The sequence below is a fragment of the Desmodus rotundus genome, chromosome 9 (assembly GCF_022682495.2).
Source record: "Desmodus rotundus isolate HL8 chromosome 9, HLdesRot8A.1, whole genome shotgun sequence".
In the NCBI taxonomy this organism is placed as follows: Eukaryota; Metazoa; Chordata; class Mammalia; order Chiroptera; family Phyllostomidae; genus Desmodus; species Desmodus rotundus.
In genome coordinates, this window is record NC_071395.1 from 18341260 (window position 1) to 18363080 (window position 21821).

At 36.0% G+C, this 21821-nt stretch overlaps 1 protein-coding gene across 3 annotated transcripts in view; it reads right to left on the reverse strand.

Moving 5' to 3' along the window:
* Positions 1-21821, reverse strand: part of LRBA (LPS responsive beige-like anchor protein) — a 503590-nt gene that overhangs the window by 127973 nt on the left and 353796 nt on the right. For all 3 annotated transcript variants that reach the window (XM_053911800.1, XM_024569215.3, XM_045202618.2), the window contains exons 45-46: positions 4075-4215; positions 3020-3139 (exon numbers count right to left, since the gene is read on the reverse strand). In XM_053911800.1, coding sequence (XP_053767775.1) covers positions 3020-3139; positions 4075-4215 — 261 coding nt within the window. The remainder of the gene's footprint in view (positions 1-3019; positions 3140-4074; positions 4216-21821) is intronic.

The following is a 21821-nucleotide window of genomic DNA, read 5'->3' on the forward strand; positions in this document are numbered from 1 at the left end:
CCTTACATTTCACTATCCCCTCTCTAATGTTTAACATTTTCCTCTGTGTTTCTAGAGATTCTGAGACAATACAAATAAAGATGAAACTATAATTATATAATTCCACTGAAATACGCTTTATTTCAATAAAATGTTTGCACTATAGTGATTTAAATATACTTTCTCATACTTTTATTCTCATACATTGTATTATAATAATTTAAACATGCTTTTAAAGTATTAAAATGTAACTTTTAAAGATGCAAGTTATAAAGAAAGGCATGACTTTAGGGTGTCCAGCCTTTTGGCGTCTCTGGGCCACCCTGGAAGAATAGTTGTCTTGGGCGACAGATTAAATACACAAACACTAACGAAATCAAAAAAACCTCATAATGTTTTCAGTAAATTTACGGTTCTGTGTTGGGCCACATTCATAGCCATCCTGGGCTGTGGGTTGGACACCCCGATGGACGATAACCATATATTGCATATTTTTCAAATTATTTGAAAGTCACTAAGCTAAAGGGTCCAAATTAGTTGGTTATCAATATAGAAAATGGGGTAATTTATGAATGTCCTATCTACCCTACAGATATTATATGGTAAAAACATAAAAGGAGAATATTCATATTTCTTAGAAGGGCAAGTAGATTTCAGCAAAGTTAGTCCTGAAGAAAATTTCTGTGTATCTCAACATAATGAAATGGTATTTCAGAATGAAGCTCTACTTCTCGTCAGGCTCCAATCAACTTGACCCTTGGAATTTTAAATTATTTTTTTTAACTTTTCCCTCAACCTGTTCTCTACTTTTTCATATAGATGCCCCATCTGACACTGCTAGAAAGCTAGAAATTAAGTACCACGATAGCGAGACCTACAACTCTAGTATTGTCCAGTAAGTGGGACGATTTTATTAAAAAGTATGTTGCGGCGTTCAGAGGAAAGCAAGGTGAATTTAAGTTGTTATTATTGGTGAAGGAAGAAAAACAGTGAGCAAAATAAGGAAGGCGAAAAGTAGAGAAGTTCATGAGCATTTTGTTTTTCTGACTTTTAATGTTGTAGCTGATTTGTGTGGGTTTATCTATTTTTAACAGATGGGGTATTTTAAGGGAAGTGTTTGAAAAAACTGAACCAGACAAGTCCTACTTAAAGAACATTGAGGGAAAAAAGACAGATTTAGGAAAAAGGGACTACAAAACTACAAGGATCTGTCGCGTGCACCTCCTGTCTGACCCAGCACTGGGCAGCAGGGGCTGGTACTTGAGAGAGGGAGAGAGTCAGAGGCACCTCCTGTCTGACCCAGCACTGGGCAGCAGGGGCTGGTACTGAGAGAGGGAGAGAGTCAGAGGCACCTCCTGTCTGACCCAGCACTGGGCAGCAGGGTCTGGTACTGAGAGAGGGAGAGAGTCAGAGGCACCTCCTGTCTGACCCAGCACTGGGCAGCAGGGGCTGGTACTGAGAGAGGGAGAGAGTCAGAGGCACCTCCTGTCTGACCCAGCACTGGGCAGCAGGGGCTGGTACTGAGAGAGGGAGAGAGTCAGAGGCACCTCCTGTCTGACCCAGCACTGGGCAGCAGGGGCTGGTACTGAGAGAGGGAGAGAGTCAGAGGCACCTCCTGTCTGACCCAGCACTGGGCAGCAGGGGCTGGTACTGAGAGAGGGAGAGAGTTAAAGACATCCACTACCTTCTATTACACAGAAGGAAAAAAGTAATTTTCAAATTCATGATTTTGTTTTTGTTTACACTGCTAGTATCAAATCTAATAATGTTGTAACTTGGTCATTACATGCTTAATAAATGAAAAAATCTATAAATTTTTTAAAAATTTACAATTCTTCAATCTGAGAACAAAAAGTCCGACTGATCAGTGTTTTCACGTGTCTATATTTCCTACTACTTCTCAAAAGAATTAGATAATTACACAATGCAGGATCAGAAGTGGAATTCATTAACAATTATTAAATCTGTTAACTATTCTTTTACCTTAGTCACTTCAAAATTATCTACTGATGATTCTTAGAGTGTGATATATCATTTCAAGAGTATTCTATAGCTCATTAGTGAGATCAAAAAATCTTATAGATGTCCCAATAAATATGATTATTTCTTCATATGAGAAATCTTGTTTAATAAAGTATCTTTGATAGAAGCAATGATATACTCTAAGTAAGAAAGTATGTGAACACATTTTATTGAATTTTTTAAAGTACTCAATAAAAACATAAACACTAGTAATGTAACTTCCCTTTTGAACTCACCATTTCCTCACATACAGTATGATTATTTACATGCCTTTGTGCAGCTATGAGGAGCTTCGCGATAGGCATACCTCGTTACAGTCAAGAGCATCGGACATCAATACCTTACCAAAAGAGACACTATGTCGTGAAAATAAGTTACGGTATTTCCGACGGTGCGAGCAGAAGTCTGGTAAGGGCTACAGTAACCACTGTGCGAAGTTTGGATCTTTCACAGCAGTGAACATGCTGCTAGTTCATGCTAGAACATGCTGACAAGAGAGCTCCTAGTCCTCGTCCTCAGTAATGCAAGCCTGTAGCAGTCAGAGTCAGTCTGCATTCAGACCCGCAGCAGGTAAAAGATGACCACCTTAAGAATAGAGACATGGGGTCTCTGACATAAAATGAAATAAAATAAAGGCCTTGAGATTTTTCTCACAGTACATGTCTGACTATATGTCAATTTTATACACTGCATTTGGATTTCCATTGAGCATGCTTCCTTACATCTGTAATAAATTTTTTCTTTAAAAATAAAGACTCCAAGGAGGAGGAAAAACTACCATTCCACAACTGAAGAAAGACATAGAGAGAAAGAGACAGACATGCACGCAGAGAGACAGGCAGACACAGGCAGAAGAGAGAAAGAGAGAGACAAATTCTGTACAGTGGTTCCTGGCCACTTAAGTGAGAACCTCATTCTTTGAGGCTTACCTGCAGGCTGGACAGCAGAAGAGAAATCGTCAACACTCATTCAACAAGGAACACATGGGCAATAGTTGAGAAATGAAAGATTTCTGTACCTTAATGTCGGATGTATCACGCTGACTGTTCCGCCAAGCTCTGGAAATTGAGGAAAAAGTTCGATCTGCATGATCAAATTTCCCTCCTTGCAAATTTAGGAAATAAGTTGTGAAGGGTTCCTAAAAAATAAATGATTAAAAAAATCAGTACCTCCCCTCGTGTATAAAATAGTGGTTTTTATACATCTTTATATCTAAATACTCTAATGACTGATACACATTAGCCAGTAATATGTGTTCTCAAGTTATTTTTCTCTCAAAAGAAATATTTCCAAAATTTGGTATGTGCAACATTTTTCACCTTTCCTTCTAAGAACAATTTATTAATAACATTCAGACATAAATTAGATGGTATTTTCTTCATAGCACAGGGAAATTGTCAAATATGTAATTTTCCTATTGGTACGACTCAATATTTAATTTATGATTAAGAAAAGAAAAATGTTTGGAAGATTTAAAAGCCTCCTCTTAGTTAAAGAACACTTAAACACATATTAGTGGATAATTGCTTGAAATTAGCTAAGCACTATAAATTACTTCTAGGATTTATGTCTGCCTGTACCCTTCTAACAAGCTTTAATTAATGATGTGCTGCTAATGCTTTCCCAAAGAAATTACTTTCTAGTAGATGAATCACCTTTCCATTTTACAGAAACATTTCTTGTTTAACCAATATATTATCAATACATGGCAGTCTTGGAGTAACCTACAAACATACCTTATTCCATTTGGGGCAACTGCAGTTCCTAAGTACATGACTATACATCTGTGTTAATGAAATTTTGTTTCTTATTTTAATAGATAACATTTGAATATAACCTGTGTTACAGTTTAGAATCTGGTCGGATATCAACCATTTGAACAGGCAAATTTAAGGAAGAAGATCACACAGGTTGAGGTAAAACATTTTTAAGGCAATTCCACACTAATACGCAGCAAGTGGGACACAGAGATACAACTAGAACCTTGTCACAAAGAAAAATTCAAACAAGACTGTCTCTTCTCCACAACATTGACCTTTCCTATTCATGGTGTATTATTTAAATTGAACTTACTATTCTTAGCAGCCATGCAAGAACGAAACTTGCGGTTGAGTAATGAGTACCGTAGTGGAACTTGGGGACTTGATCATCTTCCCATGATTCATACCGCTCTGCAAAGAACGCTGCTCTTTTTGGATTCAAAGCTCCTACTGGCTGCCAGTGGAAGGAAAAACAAATAAGAACACAAATGTAAGCATCTTTTATTTCTTTCACTCTTTAAAGTGTTGTCCTTTTAGCAAGTTTGAAAGTGAATTAAAAACTGTAGGGACTATTTGAGCTAAAATACATTGTTACATTCAGACAGAAGAAAAACAAACTTCTTATCAATGGAGGTTAAACATACCCATATAAATGAATGGAGAAACATGTCATTGCTAAGTCTAGCTTTTGTTCAATCAAAGTCTTTAGTCAGCCCATAGCAAGCATTTTCAAAAAGACAATTACATGGCCCTGGCCAGGTGGCTCAGTTCCTTGGAACATCATCCCAAATACAAAAAGGTTGCAGGTTTGATTCCTAATCAGGACATGTACCTAGATTGAGGGTTAGATCCCTAGTCGGGGTGTGTGCAGAAGGCAACTAATGGATGTTTCTGTCTCAGATAGATGTTTCTCTCCCATGCCATTCCTTTCCCTCTAAAAATCAGCAAAAAATCATACCCTTGGGTAAAGATTAAAAAAAAAAGGCAACTACATGAAGTAACTACATACTACTTTGAAAGCACCTATAAAATTCTATTTAGTGAATCAGAAGCAACAACCGGAAAGAGAATCCTGAAGCTGGAGGATTAATTTATGAAGGCTCTGAAAAGGGGATAGAATGAAACTGGAGGGAGGGAGGAGTGCAAGGAGGAGATGATGTGGAAAGGGGATTAGATGGAAACCTAGAAATTTCTACCAGTATGTGCAGAACCAGAATTTTGAGGGAAAAAACATGCCTGCGTGAAATATAAAAACTACACAACACAGAAAGAATCGTAGACAGACTGCAGACACATACAATGCATTACAACGCAGACTGTAAGCAGAAAACAACGCATCAGCGCAGAGGTCCCAAAAGCAGCACGGCAGAGTGGCGAGAGCATGGGCTTACTGGAGGACAGCAGGGCCCAGTCAGAAGGGGATTTGGGAAAATAAAATGAGTCAGCACAGGTGAAGTCCCGCAAACCTTGCCTGACAACACCCAGTGAATGCTAACTACCGGTTTTAAGATGGGCTTCTAGGACTGGGGTAAAGTTTCAATAAAATAATAGCCTATAAAGCCCCGGCACACTGGTTGGCGTAAGATAAGAGCTGTATAAACGTTAGCTCGTACACTTATCATTGCTGCTGCTGTATTCAGGGAATACCTGAGCTCCACTGGACGGCACGCAGAATGTGTGTGATGATGCACACAAACATTTTTACCCCGATAAATTCAGTAAAAAAGGTGTGTGTGTGTGGGGGGAGATTTTCAAAGGGTTCTAAGGGCTAAAAGAGTGTTAAGATCAACTGCTTTAAGCAACAATTCATTCTCATAAAAAATTCTGACTTATAGAAAATGCTTATTGATTACTTAAAATATTAAGTACCAATTCACTGAAAAGAATGTCAGATTACTTTCTTTAATGAAAATCTATGAGTTAGTCACTCCTCATTCATAACAGAAAGGAAATACCTGATTATTAAGGGGGTGAAATGGTAATGTAAAATAAATTTTAAAATACTGGTTTAAAAATGATATACTCAGACATAGTCTATTGAATATGAAGCAATGTTAAACTATTTTTAAACTGCTTTTCATGTTAATATGTGATTTTAAGCAACATTTAAAATTCATCAGTTTGTCTACATTTCTTTAACTATTTTTTTTCAAAACTGCTGTTTATCTTTGCACCATTCTCTTTCAATAGCTTTGAAATGTTCTAATCAGCATTTTATTTTAAGCCATTTTTTAACTTTACAAGCAAATATTTAAAAATCTTTAGTTGATTACTATTCTAAATCAGTATCACAGTAGACTAATTTAAAATGTCACCTTTCAAAGCATTAGTTTCTTCACAAAAGAATTATATCTGATTTTCTAAATTTATGCCAGTTAAGAATGGTACTGACTCCAAGAAATCTTTGCTACAGAGCCAATTTTGAATTCCTTTAAATGGATTTTAGTTGCTGCCCCTAAAGACTGAGCTATGCAAAAGGAAAGAAGAAATAAAATCACTGGAAGACAAATTATGTGAATTAAAAATAGAATCAATGCTCCTTTTGTATGGTTCTGCAGCATATTAAGTAGTCACTTTATCTGCTCCTATTTTTATTACTCTCCAAATGAGTACACCCCCAAAATCAATAGTTATAGAATCACGTTTCTTGAATATAACGCTAAAACCAATTAGGATTGATTTCACGAGCATCTAAAAAAAATGGCATTGCACAGAGATCCATAGAGGTGGAACCCACAGTATTGATTCTGGCTGTTATTGTTACAGTTGGTTTCTGAAGCCTGCTAGAGGACAGCTATCAAGACATACCACATTTATTTGCAAGCATATAAAAAAGAAGTCCCCAAATAAAAGAAGGCTAAAAAAAAAAAAAGACCAGTGGAGCTGTGCAGTGACAATGATACACTATCAGCTTACTCAGAGAAGTTACAGTGGGAATACACACATTGAATTATACATTACGCGAAAGCACTGATTTATTGTGGTAATAACATCCACCTCATTAAAAGATTCTGCTTTGCTGCAGTTGGAAGGCTACATATTGTTTACTGCTATAAATTAATGGTGGTACAAAGACGACTGTGGAACCGTCCTAACAATAGATCTGTAATGACAGTGCTGTATATCACAGCTTCCTCAGCAGCTTCATAATAAAATGGAGACAATGTATTGAGCTAATACATTCTACCATGCTGGCCCATATTTTCCTGACAACTGCTTTAAAAGATGAGCTGAATCCAACTATGTTATAATGCTGCAAAACATTTAACTAAGCAAGAGTCTGTCATACACCAAAGTGCATCATAGCATTTTTAAAACATTGTCTAAATCAGCATTTCAAGATGTTTATTCATCTCTACGAAAGAACTAAAAGCCAATGCTGAGGGCTCCTCTTGCTTATACAGGATGTTACAAGTATCAATTGGAGGGCAATTCAGAAAAATGCCTAGCACCATCATCCCACAGAGAGCCCTTTGTATGACTTAACTTAAAAGCTTGGCTGAATATTTTTAAAAATTAGCAAACTGACTAAAGGGATAAGAGCAAAAACTACCAGTCATTTAAAATGATAACTTCCTGAAAAACATCAACAAAATTAAGTATTGATTAGAGAGGTATAATTCAAGTTCATAACCAGGTAAACATAAATAGCCCTAGGATATAGAAAAGTAATTACAAACATTACATAGGACTAACAAATAGAATTGTAGAAGATTTTTCAAAATCGATAATAAAAGAACTTCAGAATAAATGATTTAAAAAGTAGAGTATGAAACTACCACAATAAGCATTACATTAAAAAAATAGAAATAACTTGGATTAAAGAAAAGAGAACACCAAAACTCTTGAAAATGTATAAACAGCAAAAAAAAAATCGCTATACTTAGAATATTTTAACTCACAAATAGGAAAATTGACAACTGTGTTAGAGTTGTACCTATACTGTTTGAGAAATAGTACTGATACCTTTCTGAACAAGACATGTAAAACAAAACTTTCTAAATCAGATTTTTAAGGTCATTGCAATAAAAAACACCTTATTACTTTCTTTGAGAAGTAATTTTTCTAATTATAAGGGAAACAAAAATACTGCATCTGAAGTGTCCAGCTCAGTGCTGGGCACATAGTCAATTATTAGCAATAATAATTATTTTTTAAGCTGACTTAAGCATATTTAAGAAAACCCATTAAAAAACCTGATGAAATCAGTGAAGTCTATTAGAAAAGAGTGTAATTAAACACCACCACCCTCTACAGGTACGTAAGTGCTGCACATTACGTGTCAGAAGCCTGATAGTACACAGTTGTCCCAACCAACTGCGCTAGTCCACCTACCTCAGGAACACCAGCAAAAGCAAATTACTCTCCAAAAGTCCAAAGGGCCACCTCCTAATTTTACTATGAAAAACATATGAAATATCAAGCTGCAAACATCTTCTACATTTATTAAAAACAAACAGTTTTGAATTCACAGACCCCTTCAAGGGTACACAACGGACTCTCATATAATCACTAGTAAAAGCTGTTAAAAAAGGCTTTTGTAGTGCTGATACATTCTATGTTTTCTCCATCTTTTTTAAAATTTCAGAATAATTAATAATATCCACCTTCCAAAAGAATAATATCCCAACCTACATTTTGTAATTTATAAAGCATTATAATGCATTCTCGTAATAAATATGTGAGCTAGATATCCCTGTTTTAACAATGAAGACAAGAAGTATCTTAAGTAATGCAGCCCAAAACCAACATAAATCTGGGAGACAAAAAACCAGTTCTCAAAATTTGGCCTTTGGGCCATTTTATCCACCTAAAATGGTTGTATTACAAATTGTTTTTCCTAGTTCTGACAATTTTCTAACTTCTTACATTTCCTATTTTTAAGTACATATTTAGTGGTTGATTTAAAAGGCTAATAATACATGTAAAGTGCTGAGGAGAGCTCCTGGCACAAAGAAGGTGCTCAGGAAGTACGATGGCCATTAATGTTGTAATTGCTATTATCACTATCACCATAATTCCTCCCTGCTTTTGAGATTTATATGTGAACTATTCCATTTTATATCAACGTTTTAGAAGTGAAATGTTCCAAACTGCTGGACCATGATTATAGTTACTCACAGTAAGAAAGTTACAGGGAATTGGCAAGAGATCTGAGTAATTTCACAGGGCAGAGATTTGCTTGGGTTAACAAACTTCCTAAAATCCAAGTCTCAAGAGGTTTTTACCTCTTTTTGTGAAGGCTTTCTTTAGAACACCATGAAGCCCTAACATATGAGGATGAGAAGCAGAAAAGAGGAAGATGAAAGAAAAAGTCATTCTGGAGCCTGAAATTCAGAAACAGGCCCTTGTAGATGCTAAAGGAGAAGGTATCACACAGACACATTTCGTGGGGCTCAGGAAGGACAGGCAAAGGCGCAGGACTACTTTTAGGGTCTTGCTCAGGATCCTGACGACTGGCCAAAGACATTTGCGAGTGTCACCTTCCTCTGGTACCATTAGGGAAGTGGAAACATCCTTCAGTTCCAGGACTACACATAAAGCCTGTCCTACAGCATGTAAGAGGTCATGGACAAAAGAAATTGTATTCTTTCCTGGAAGCAGGGAAGGCCTGTAGATACTAAAAGAGAGCCACTGCTGAAAAACAGGAAAAAAAAGAGAGAGAAAGATTGGTTAAACTCAGTATTATACCAATTTAATGTTACATGTTACAAAACTGTCATATTGAAATGTTAGTTTCATCTGATTTAGGGGAAGAAAGAGGGCAGGCTATCAGGAAATGTGACATCATAAAAGATGGTCATTCCTGATTAGGGAGCAATAATTTGGTTTGAGAAGATTACAGGAAATAACTATGATATCCTGATTAAAGGGGCCGTTCTATCTGATGACAATGCTACTATTTATTGGATATAAGTGATGGTTCTCAGTCTTACAAAAATTATGCCATTACAGCCCTGGCTGGCATGCCTCAGTGGATTGAGTGCGGGCCTGTGAACCAAAGGGCTGCCGGTTCAATTCCCAGTGAGGGGACATGCCTGGGGTATGGGCCGGGTCCCCCATAGGGGGCACGCAAGAGGCAACCACACATTGATGTTTCTCTCCCTCTCTTTCTCTGTTTCCCTCTCTCTGAAGATAAAGAAATAAAATCTTTAAAAATTGTATCACTACATTCACAAAAAAATGTTAATATACAAATCTATTAGCATTCCCAATTCACAGGTGAAAAAACTGAGTCTGAGAGAAGTTAAGCAACTGTTACTGGTCGGTTACCAAGCTGGTTGCGGGAGCAAGATTCAGAGCGGACGCCTACTAAACCGACTAGTAAGTCCTAAATGATCTGGGTTGTGTGGATTGATGAAAATATGGGTGCTAAATGTGTGAGGTCATTAGAATCCTTTCATGGGAAGGTTTAGACTCTCTTTTTGAAAAAAATGCTATTCACGTTTTTATCCCCACCTATCAATATTTGTGAATATCACTTTAGCAGAGGCTTTATAATTGGGAAAAAATATGAATATTTTGTCCTGAGACACCAAAAAAGATGTGTGGCAAAAACAGTTCTTTTTTTTTTAAGTAAACCAAAAAGATAAGTATTGTCATCAAAGTGCTCTACTTTCCTCTTAATTTTTTTGTATTTATATATCCATGAACCCTAGTGAATTTTATTCCATACATCTTCACCACCTGTCTTTCTCCCCCATCCCCCAAGGGAAGAAAATAAACAAACAGCCTCTGTAATTTAAGCAATGCTGCTGCTGTCAGGAGGTACAGCAACTATTTTGTGTCAGTTGGAAGAGCTCTTTTATCTAAATGACAAGTGTAACAAACAGCCTGATCAGCATTTTTACTCAACCTTGGCTTTTAGGGTATTTCGTCAAATGCTATATATGGCTGAAATGGTTCAGCACTTATCTTCATGCACTCTACATTTTATTTAATATTGTCAAGAAAAAAATGTCATTGGCACACTACTGTGGCTTTTAGAGTTAACAAACAAGCTCTTTCGTTTTCAAAGACCACAGCGGTTCTTAGTCCCTTGAAAACACACTTTCTTGCAAGTGGCATTAAGCATACACTCACTATGCTATTTCAATTTAACAAACACATCTTGGGAAAAGGAAAGTATTTCATTTTACTTACTGTGCATATAGAATCTAAATCGTTTCAAATGCTTACATCAGTAGATCAGGGGCAATGCCTTTACACGTCTGTTACTCAGTTATGGTTTATAGTAAGTGATTTTTACTACAGGTTTGTATCTGAGTTTGAGAAAGGCACATAAATTGATTAAACATAATCTGATAATCCAATGCCAGTGTTGAGCTAAATGGTCGAAGAACCCAAAAGGCAATCCTAACAATCCAAAGCAAATTAAAAAAAAAAAAAAGTCCTAGGTAATTGTGAAAATGATATAACACCCAAGAGGCCCAAAGCTGATATATCAAAAACTACTCATTTGCAAACAGAATCATTTAAGACCATTAAAATCAGCAGTTCTGGCCCAAGATGGTGGCCTCCCACAAATAAACCTAATCTATAGCTATATGATGGGACAATTCCCTCTGAAAGAAATCCAGAAACTAGCTGAGCAACTCCTACACTCTGAGAAAACAAGAAAAAAACCCACAGGAGAGGCTGCGACACACTCTTGCCACACCCCACCTTTGACACAGTGACATAAACTGGAAGGGAGCTCTGTACTCACAGCTTCCCTGTGCAGCTGTGAAGGTTCTGTACCACATGTCTAGCACCTCAATATTTACCTGTGAGACAGGGCCCCCAAACCCCTAGCTGTGAAAACCAGCGAGACCAGAGAGAGAGGAAAAAGCTCCTGGGGGCACAGATGCGGAGGGTGTGCTGGATGGCAGAGCAGAGTGGCACCTCAGGGCCTTCCCTAAGGACGAATTCAGACAGAGGAATTGAAGCCGGTGTTGCACTGGAGGTAATAATGACAACAACAAACTCAACTGAGCTCTTCTACCAACTAGACCGACTGAACTCCTGACACAAACTACCAGACATGGAGGAGGCACCCACCTTTCCAGGCATAAAACAGTATTCCTATCAGATCCCTACTGGCCTTCAACCAAAAACTATGAGACACTTAGAAACTAAGGGGAAAAAATGGCCCATTACGACGAGATGAAGCAATCAAAAGGACTAGCCTCAGAGATAATGCAGATGGGTAGAAGTATCTGACAGGATACTTAAAATAACTGTGCTTCATATACTAAAAAATGATCTAGTGGAAAGGTGGAAAACTTACATAAGCAGGTGGGAAATGTCAGCAGAGCTGAGAACTGTAGAAAAAGAATTTAATTTGGATTCCTGAAATAAGTATCAGAGGTGAATAATTCTTTTGATGAGCTTATGAGCAGACTGGACACAGCCAAGAGTAAGTCTGAAGGTACGTTAATAAAAATTATCCAAAATGAAGATAAGCAAATGAAAACCCAAAGAAGACTGAGTAACCAAAAACCATGGAACACAATCAGAGGGTCTAACATAGATGTAACTGGAGTCACAGGAGGAGGAGAATGACAAGAGAGCAAAAGAAATATCTAAGAAATGGATACGCAACTTCCAAAATTAATAAGAAACAAAATACAGATTCAAGAGATTCTAAAGACTCAGAGGAGAAAAACAAATGAACAATAAAGTTCACAAATAGCAGAAAATTGAAGTTAAAGAAAAAAATCTCAAAAACAGAGGAAAGGCAAATTAAAATTATTACGTTGAAAGAGAAAAATTTATGAGAATGCAAACTGTCACTAGTAAGTACACCCGCCAGAAGAGAGTAAAAAGGAAACTTTAAAGCACTAATGCCCCCCCAAATCCTGTCAATCTAGAGTTCTGTATCCAGAAAATATTTTTTAAAATAATGTGAAATATTTTTTTCTGATTAAAATAAAATTAAAAGAGTTAATTGCCAGGAGACATACACTTGAAGAAATAGTAATGACAATCGTTAGAAGAAATACGATGCCAGATTTAAATGTACATCCACACAAAGAAATAAAGCTGACCAGGCATGATGGCAACACTCAGGGTACACATACTTTCTTATTTTTATTGCTTTAAAAGATGGCTATCTAAGACAAAAATAGTAACAAGAGTAACAGTGCATTGAGTTTACAGCATACTTAGCTGAAAAATTTGTAAGATCACTTAGTAAGTTATGTAGTGTCTTATCACTGTGGTGTATGCCTGAAACTAATATAATAATGTATGTCAAATATAACTGAAAAATAAAACCTGAACTTTGCATGGTGACAGATGACTGTACATACATATACACACACGCAAAAAGAACAATAGCTCTAATGGCTGGAATAGAGAGAATGGAGGATACTGTTAAAAAATTTGAAAACTGTATGAAGTGGTTTACTGTAATTTCATGATAGGCTGTCATAAGTTAAAAATGTGTGTTTCAGACCCTGGTCAGGTAGCTCGGTTAGTTAGAATGTCGTTCTGATAGGCGAAGGTTACAAGTTTAATCTCTGGACAGGGCACATGTAAGAATCAACCAATGACTGCATACCTAGGTGGAAAAACAAATCGATGTTTCTCTCTCTCAGTCTCTTCCTCCCCTTCCTCTCCCTCCAAAAAAAATCAATCAAAAATGTATATTTCAAATAATGGACCACTAAATCTTTTAAAAATATAAATAACAAATCGTAGTGTAGATAAAATGGAATCATAGAAATAACTCAATCTAACCCTGGCTGGGTGGCTCAGCTGGTTGGAGGGTTGTAAAGGATTTGAACAGTTCTTAATGCTACTAACGTCTTTTACTTACCTTGTCTATGTTGCACAAAGGTCCGACTTGGACTCTGGAATCATCTGCTGAATGATCTCTAGATCTATAGCTCCCACATTTCATTAACCTAATCCAGTTATTTTCAACTGCTGTGCCACAAGAACTTTTAAAACATGCAGTTCCTGACTATTTAAGTCAGATGCGCTGGCCTCTTTTTCCTTAGATTGTCAAATTTAAAAAAATGACAACAGCCAAGACAACAATAGCCATTCAGTGTGAATGCTCTGTCTTGAACCATAAATATACAGGTCATATAACAGAGCTGCATCTTACTGGTCACATCCCATAATAAGGCTGCATCTGATTGGTTAATTTTTGGTACCAGAAATCCTTATATACAAGTATAAGCACCTGATTTTTTAAAAAGTCGCTTTGGAGCACAAAGGGTAGGCAATTACTATTATTATTTTTGGCAAATCAATCAAAATTATATCTATTTTTGTCAGATCAGCAAAAATTACATATTTTGCTGTGTCACAGAATTTTATTAATTCGTTTGTATGCCATGAGATAAAAAAGGTTGAAAATCCTTGACCTAATCAAGCTAGTATTTGTTGTTGTTTTTATTTTATTATAGTTTACATATAGCAAAACATTTTTAAAGTAAACCAATCAATGTGGTTTAACAATATATTTCTTAATACAATTCTACTATATGTAGAATTGTATTTTTTTTCTTCCTACATTTTAAAAAGGTAACTATTTAATTGTCTCTACTAGTTTACATAGTGGGCCAATAATAACTATGGTTTTTGTTTTCAGAATTCATCCTTTTTTCTACTTTTGAAAACTTGGTTTATATTACAAATTGTGGATTCACATTTAAAAAATTCCTTTTCTGAAAGTGGGGTAGTCTAAAATAAAGTCACATAGAAATAAAACATTTCTAATTAAATTATTCTCCTTAAGTGGTTCATACATAACATACATTCAATTATAAAACTCTTTAAGTGGGGATTATTTCATTCACTACTGTTTCTGATACAGTTCTTAGAATAATGTCCACAAGTGGTACACAGTAAATATTTAATAATCATTTATTTGAATAACCACATTTATTGAATATAAACAGGGCACTAAAAACAGGTGTTAATGTTGAATAAGTATGCTTATTCAAATAAATGTACGTTGAGAATAAAGAATTGGATAGGAATGTAACCAGGGACTACAGGATAAGTTACTGCATTACCCAGTGTAAGTAGGATGCTACATATTCACTTAAAGTAAGTTTGAGTATCAAAGGGAAATAGAAGAATGAGAAGCTGACAGATAGAAGTATATATAAAAACTTACCACACTTAACTCTCTATAAAGAGAAAAAATACCCCAGCCTGAAATTAGAGATATACTACTAGTACTTACTAGACTTAAAAATAAAATTTAGGTTTTTTAAAATCAGTTTTTATGTAAATTCATGGCAAATATATATACTCTCTACTCTGAATGTATCCCAACTAGTACACCCAGCACTAACCTAAGAAAATAGGAAGTATTATGGGATAAAACTGGTAGCGTTATGTAAATAAAACAATCCATTTATAAATAATAATAAATGGTCACTCCACACCACAGTAACTTAGGATGATTAGTGAATAAATACTTAACTTGGAGAAGGATTGCTGACTGGCAGTGTGTTGCTGGTATATGTCAGGATTATTCATCACCCTGACAGTAATATTAACCACAATCCATTTCAGTTACTGCAGTTTATCGTTTACTGACTAATGTTAAAAAACAATGTCATTGAAGGCTGCTTAAATAAAGTGTAAGGTTAACCTCTGGTAGTCATTTAAAAACTTCTGCTAGGAGCTAACTTCCAGTACAAAACCAAATATGCAATACAGAGTGCTAATAGTTAATAATTGTAGATTCACTTTTTTAAAGAGAACCAATTCTTTTTTTAAAGGTTTTTTTATTTATTTTTATTTTCAGAGAGAGAGGGGAAGGGAAGGAGAAAGAGATGGAGAGAAACATCAGTGTGTGGTTGCTTCTCACATGCACCCAACTGGGGACCTGGCCCACAACTCAGGCATGTGCCCTGAATGGCAATCGAACGGGTGACCCTTTGGTTCGCAGGCGGACACTCAATCCACTGAGCCACATCAGCCAGAGCTAATATATGTAAATTTAAAAGAGTCACACAAAACAGATTGTTTTCTAACTTTAAAACAGAACTCCAACAGGTCCTCTAAATGCATACCATATCTCCCTCCCCCTCCTCCCCTCCCTCCGTATATACATACACACTCATGTATATATACACATTCCTACACATTCCTACACACACACACACATGAATGTGTATCTACTGAATGTATATGTATTCCCACTTTGCTGAATTTAACTTTAAATTCTGGGGAAAGAGTTGCATAGCCATATTTTAAACTTAATACATCACAATGAGTAAGTAATGATTTAAAGTTTACAGAAGCCAGTATAGCCCTGAACATTTTCTTAAGTATTAATATAAAGACTATATAATAAATATACAATTATATAGTTGGCTATATGAGACACGCCCCCCCCCACAAACTAAGTAATCTGCTACAGGTCCCTTACTAATAAATGGAGGCAGACTGACAACAAGCCTACCCAAATCTACAGATTTCCCACTCTGGCCCTCCAATTTTATCTGACCAGGCCATCTTCTTGTATCATTTCGATGTTCTTTTTAGAAAATATCTGCATGTACATTTGACTTCATATAGCATATTTTTTATATAAATGCAATAGTTTTACCACTGTAAGGGTATTCTTGTTTTGTTTCTAGGCCTTTTTCTATTTTTTAAATTGTCTATGTTTTTTCTGATTTCATTTATTTTTCGTTTTGTTTGTTTGGTCTTTGTCACCTTTCACACTGGAGACTGTCACAACACATTTGCTAACACTTGGCTGTACCTTCCTTTTTAAAAATGAAGCCCGAAGGGGCTGACTGACACCGATGCAGCACAAGCAGCAATGTGAAGGGGCAGACTTCACTGGAGGGAAGTCAGGTGAGCTCCAAGTAGAATCCCTGCATGTTAGTATTTTTTAGGTCTTTCCTTTTGAACCGGTCAACATGCCCAAAGAGTGATATATAATATAACCCTCTGTCTCACAGGGTGGGGTGCCACTAGCCTGCCTGCCAGAATTTTGATAGCACGACAGCAAAGGGGTCTGGGGGACTTCACCACCCAGTACTTAAGCCTTTTAGTTAATCCTCCTGTTTTCCATTCATTACCTTAAACCCTCTCTCCACTGCTCTTGGGAGTCCTCAAATCAGAAACATCTCTGGTACAGTTTCTCCAAAAAGCCAACCTCTTGCCTACTGCTCAGATAAAGGGAAGAATAGTGGGTTTTGGAAAGAAGTGGATATAAATGCAAATTTATAGTCTTTCTGGTCATACCTAAAATATACCAGTTCACTAACAGACACAGATGTGAGATCAAATTCTAGCCTTAATACTTGGAAATGTGTGACCTTGCAGAGTTCCTTAACCTCATTACATCTTAGTTTTCTTACCTATAAATTAAAGATAACAACACACTCCTTACAGTGTCACTGAGGGGTTAAAGAAGAGTGCACAACACTACAAACATACCATAAACTATCCCAACGTCATTCTTCTGCTTAGTCGGCTGTGAATCCCCCCAAGGCCACAAAGTGAAATTTATGCCAAAATCACCAAAATCAATGTGGCAGAAACAGCATCCATATTTGATTCCTAGATTAAAATATTTTAAAATATTTTTTCAACCAATAAAAAATATCCAAGTGCGGGGTAATTTTTTATTTCTCTTTGTGCATTTATATTTTATTTAAGCATTTAAGGTTCATTATTTGCCACTGCAATATCATAGTTGTTTTTTTTTTAAGTCTGAGTTCCTTTCATTTGAAGCCCAATATATAGAAAAAACAAAGTGAAAGTTATAACACCTATCATATTTAAACAATACTGCCCTTCCTCCCCCGCAAAAGTGTTCTCCCCCTGTGACATCTAGATGGTATATTGATTCCCGGTATATCTGTTACAGAACAGACTAAAAGGACTGGCATTCGTCAGAAACAGCACTTAAAACTTAAAGAGATAAAGAAGTGTTGTCTGATCAACAACAGTTAAATGTCGGTAGTCAATTCCAGGTCAAGATGCATGCTGTATATATTAAACGTGTGTGTTAGAGAGAAATATCTCACGTATAAAAATACACAACCAAATGGTAGGAGATAAATGAGAGACCAAGAGAGAAAATCACCTACTTTTTCTTTAAACAAAGAGAAATAGGGAAAAAAAAAAAACCCACCAAGAACCAACAATAGCAACTCATCAGCAAGAAAATAGATTCAGGAGAGCTTTGGCACTCACTTCTCTTCAGTTATCTGAGAATTTATTCTTTAGAAAACATCTTGACCCAGACTGGGGCAATGGGAACTGCTGTTTTAACAGTGTGAATGCTACAGCACTGTAACAGAGATTTTTTTTTAAAAGAAGAAACTATGATATACTGGGGCCTGGACCAAAATTTAACACTCAGTTTGAAGACATGTTGATAGAAAACTTTCCTAGATTCCTACACTGCAAAGCAGGCACCAGGAGATCGCAGCAAAGGTTATTTCTCCCCTACCAGAGACTTCTCTCACTCCCCTCGTTTCTGCACGCCGAACCTCGTTCTCGCACTCGAAAGCTCCAAAGTGGATGCCTTTTCTCTTCCCTCAACTCAAACTGTCTCTTTCAGTCGCTTTCTTCATTTTAAGAATGTAAGTTCTGATTATTAAAAAATAAAATACTTGCTTAAACTTTGGCCATTCCTGGTTTCCCCTCAATTTTTAGTTTACTGTTTAGTAGGATAGTAAACTTGATTTTATTCTTTCTAATCTCCAGAAACTGAGAGTCCCTGGTAAACAATATTATTCAATAAACAACCAATACATGAACAAACAAGTTAATAATTGAGTAGTGACATCAGGAATTCTCTAGTTTTAACCAAACATTCAGCTTTTTCATAAAACAGGTAAAATCAAAACAGCGTGGAGCATAAGCTGGTGCAAACACCCCAAGAGGAGGCAATTTGGAAAAGCTTTCCTTTTCAAGCAATCGAATGCTGGTTGTATTTTACCAGGTATTTCAGCACGAGAGGTAAAAGGCAACTTGATAAAGTGACATTAAAACAGACTCAGCGATCGATGCCAAAAGTAGGAGGCAGTGTAACAGTTTGCTTCTCAAACCTTCTGGGCCAGAATTCCTAGTCAGAAAAGTCACTTTAAATCATAATCCAGTGTACACATGTATGTATGTACATACACGCCCCCCTTAAGAGGTTACTTAGTGAGGATTAAAAGAGTTAACACATGTAATAAACTTCAATAACCTGACAAATAGGAAGTCCTCAGTAAATACAGTTAACAATAATAAAATGGGATGTTTCTACCTTCTGAAAAGGCTATCAACTGCATTTCCACCTGAGAACATACTTGTTTTATGGAATATGTAACCAGATTACAGTGTTTGTACATATTTAATATTCTAAAATAACTATGTGTATCAATGAGAAGAGAACTGACTGCCTCAGATTATCTTGGTTTTTTTCCTCTCTTAGAAAATTGGTTTACACAATCAATCTCCCACTAAGAAAAAATAAATAAATAAATAAATCATGGTAGCAAAGAAAATCTTCCTCATCTACAAAGGAAACCCTGGTACTAAAACGCTCAGCCATCACAAGTTGTTTTTATGGTCTGACATTTTGTAAATATACTCCTGCCCTAATTATAATTTCTTATAAAGGACAAAAAGAAAATGTTGCTTCTTATTTCTGTCAAGGGGGTTGTCAAAATATAAAAATCAATATATATTTATAAAATATGAATTAACATCACTCCAAAGTCAATGCATGATTACATCTGTCTTCTCATCAGTCAGAATTTTAGACTCGTGATGAAAAAACTGGGAAAGGAGAAGGAAAAAAATCAACTTCAAAATCGATCCCTACTTGTTGTTGAGCTTTGGAAGAATAAATTAAATCGTTATGTTAAATGAGAACTTTTTCAATACAAGGAAAGATTTAATTTTCATCAGATTTTCAGACAAAAATAGATTCAATTTCCTAAAAGACTGATAATACCAATTGGTAATTATTATAAAAAAGAATTGTACATAAATAAAAGTTTACAAAATACAACAATTTTACATTGTTCTATGCAGACTTTTGCTTCTCTCAAAAAATGTTCAGAAAAATAATACAGAAGAAAGGGTGTTGTTTACAATTATTTGGCCTGAGAAAGAAGATTCCCTGTGCAACATGGAAGAGATTACCAAACAAAATTGTAGCTTTGTATCAAAAAGCCCTCTGCAAACCAGCTTTGGGGAAATTAAAGGGAAATAAACATATGCGTAAATAATTCAATACATTTTAAAGCTAGTCAAGCTATATTATTTATTTAAGAATGGGAATAACATCAGTTTACGTTTTAAATTAAAACGTAAAAGCTTTGCACACAATGTTTTCTTTGATTTTTCAAGTTTATTTAAACAAATAGTAATGTTTGCTAAATGTATACTATAGGACAAATGTTAATATAATTCTGTTATAATCATTATTCATGAAGATACAGCTCACTTTACATATGAGATGTATTCCTGAAAGTGTGGGAATAAACAGACATTTGGAAACTGAATCACACTGTAAACATTATGGCAGACTTTAATACCAACATAAGTTGAGCTATTTTTATAAATAATTACTATTATTCTATACATGTAAAGTTCAACTTTTAAATACCTGATACGCTTGATTATTTCAGTAAAAATAATGTAGTTAATTCCAAACTCACTTAAGTCCACCAATATCTAATGAAAACAAGTAGTACTGGCAGAATCCATTTCCATGAACTGAAGTGACTGCAGCACTCAGCCACTGCGGTGTGACAGGACAGGAGGTGTTACCTGTCTGTGGCCACGTGTTCGAGCTCCGCGCTTCTCCCTTACACCACTATGTGCTGCTCAACTGGGGACCCTGCAGTTCTTGTTGAACACACTCTCCACAAACACTCCTTTCTCAGACCAATGTACAAATATTTCACAAAATCTCATAATATAAAAATAGATCCAATCAAAGGCACTAAACACACAAATGAGGTTTTTATGTGTTTATACAGGGGATATGAACATACATGGATAGAGACTAAGGAAAGCAACTCTTGTTTTCATTTTGAAGCTGGGCCCTCCCCTTTTTCCCCTTCCTCTTTAACAAAATGAAAGAGGAAAATTACTGTTGTTCATCTTGTGGGGCATAAAAACAGCCCTGTTTGTCACACACAGGAGGTAACAGAAGCATTATTAAAACAGTCTTCTACCCATCCGACAAAAGTATTTGGCAAGTTCCTTAAACAGGTGTAATATACAAATAAAATTCAATTTTAAAAAGGATTCTGTTTGGCTGGAAAATAGTCTATAACAGCCTTTTGTTCATATCATTTCTATGAATTCTCATAATGAAAACACCATAAAGCCTACAGTTAAAAATAGATGTCTGAAGGCTTTCTTCTGGTCAGGTAAGATTTTTTTGTGGGACAGAGAACAAAGACAAGGGTCAGAGAATGGAGCAGTTGGCAGGGAACAGTGGGATGAGAGGTAACAGGTTTACGGGAGCTCTTGCCTGGGGACAGTGATGGCAGAAGACAGAAACACAGTCTCAGCAGAAATACCCCAACAGCCTCCCACTTATCACCATTAGTAACTGTTCCATCAGGACAGAAGCATGTACCCTGTCCACAATCCGTCTTACTACCCACTGTGTCTTGAAGAGCCTACAAAAAAATCCTCTAAAGCACAGAACAGTCTTAATAAGCTCTATGCTTGAATAAAAGTCTGAACTGAAGGACTCAGTTAAGGGAGAAAAAAAAGAGCAATTTTTCTAGAACTCTAGAAAGGTTACTTATTTAAATATAATTTATTTTGTGAAGCACATTTTATTTATAACACATTAATGAAAAATGAGGTTTTCACTTTAATGTACATGAAATTCAAATAATGGAGAGAGTAGGATACAATTGCCCCAGCATTAAATAGTTGCCCTGTGTTTATTACTGGCCAATTGTGCGGCTCATTACACAAGCCAAACTAACACAGTCTTCGGTGTAGACCAGAGAGGGCTACAGATTCCAGGGAAGTGCTACAGGGTCTAAGAACCTAAATGTAAGTAAGGCTTTCCATTTCTTTTTTTTTTTTTAAAGAAAAACAAAACAACCATTTATCCATTTA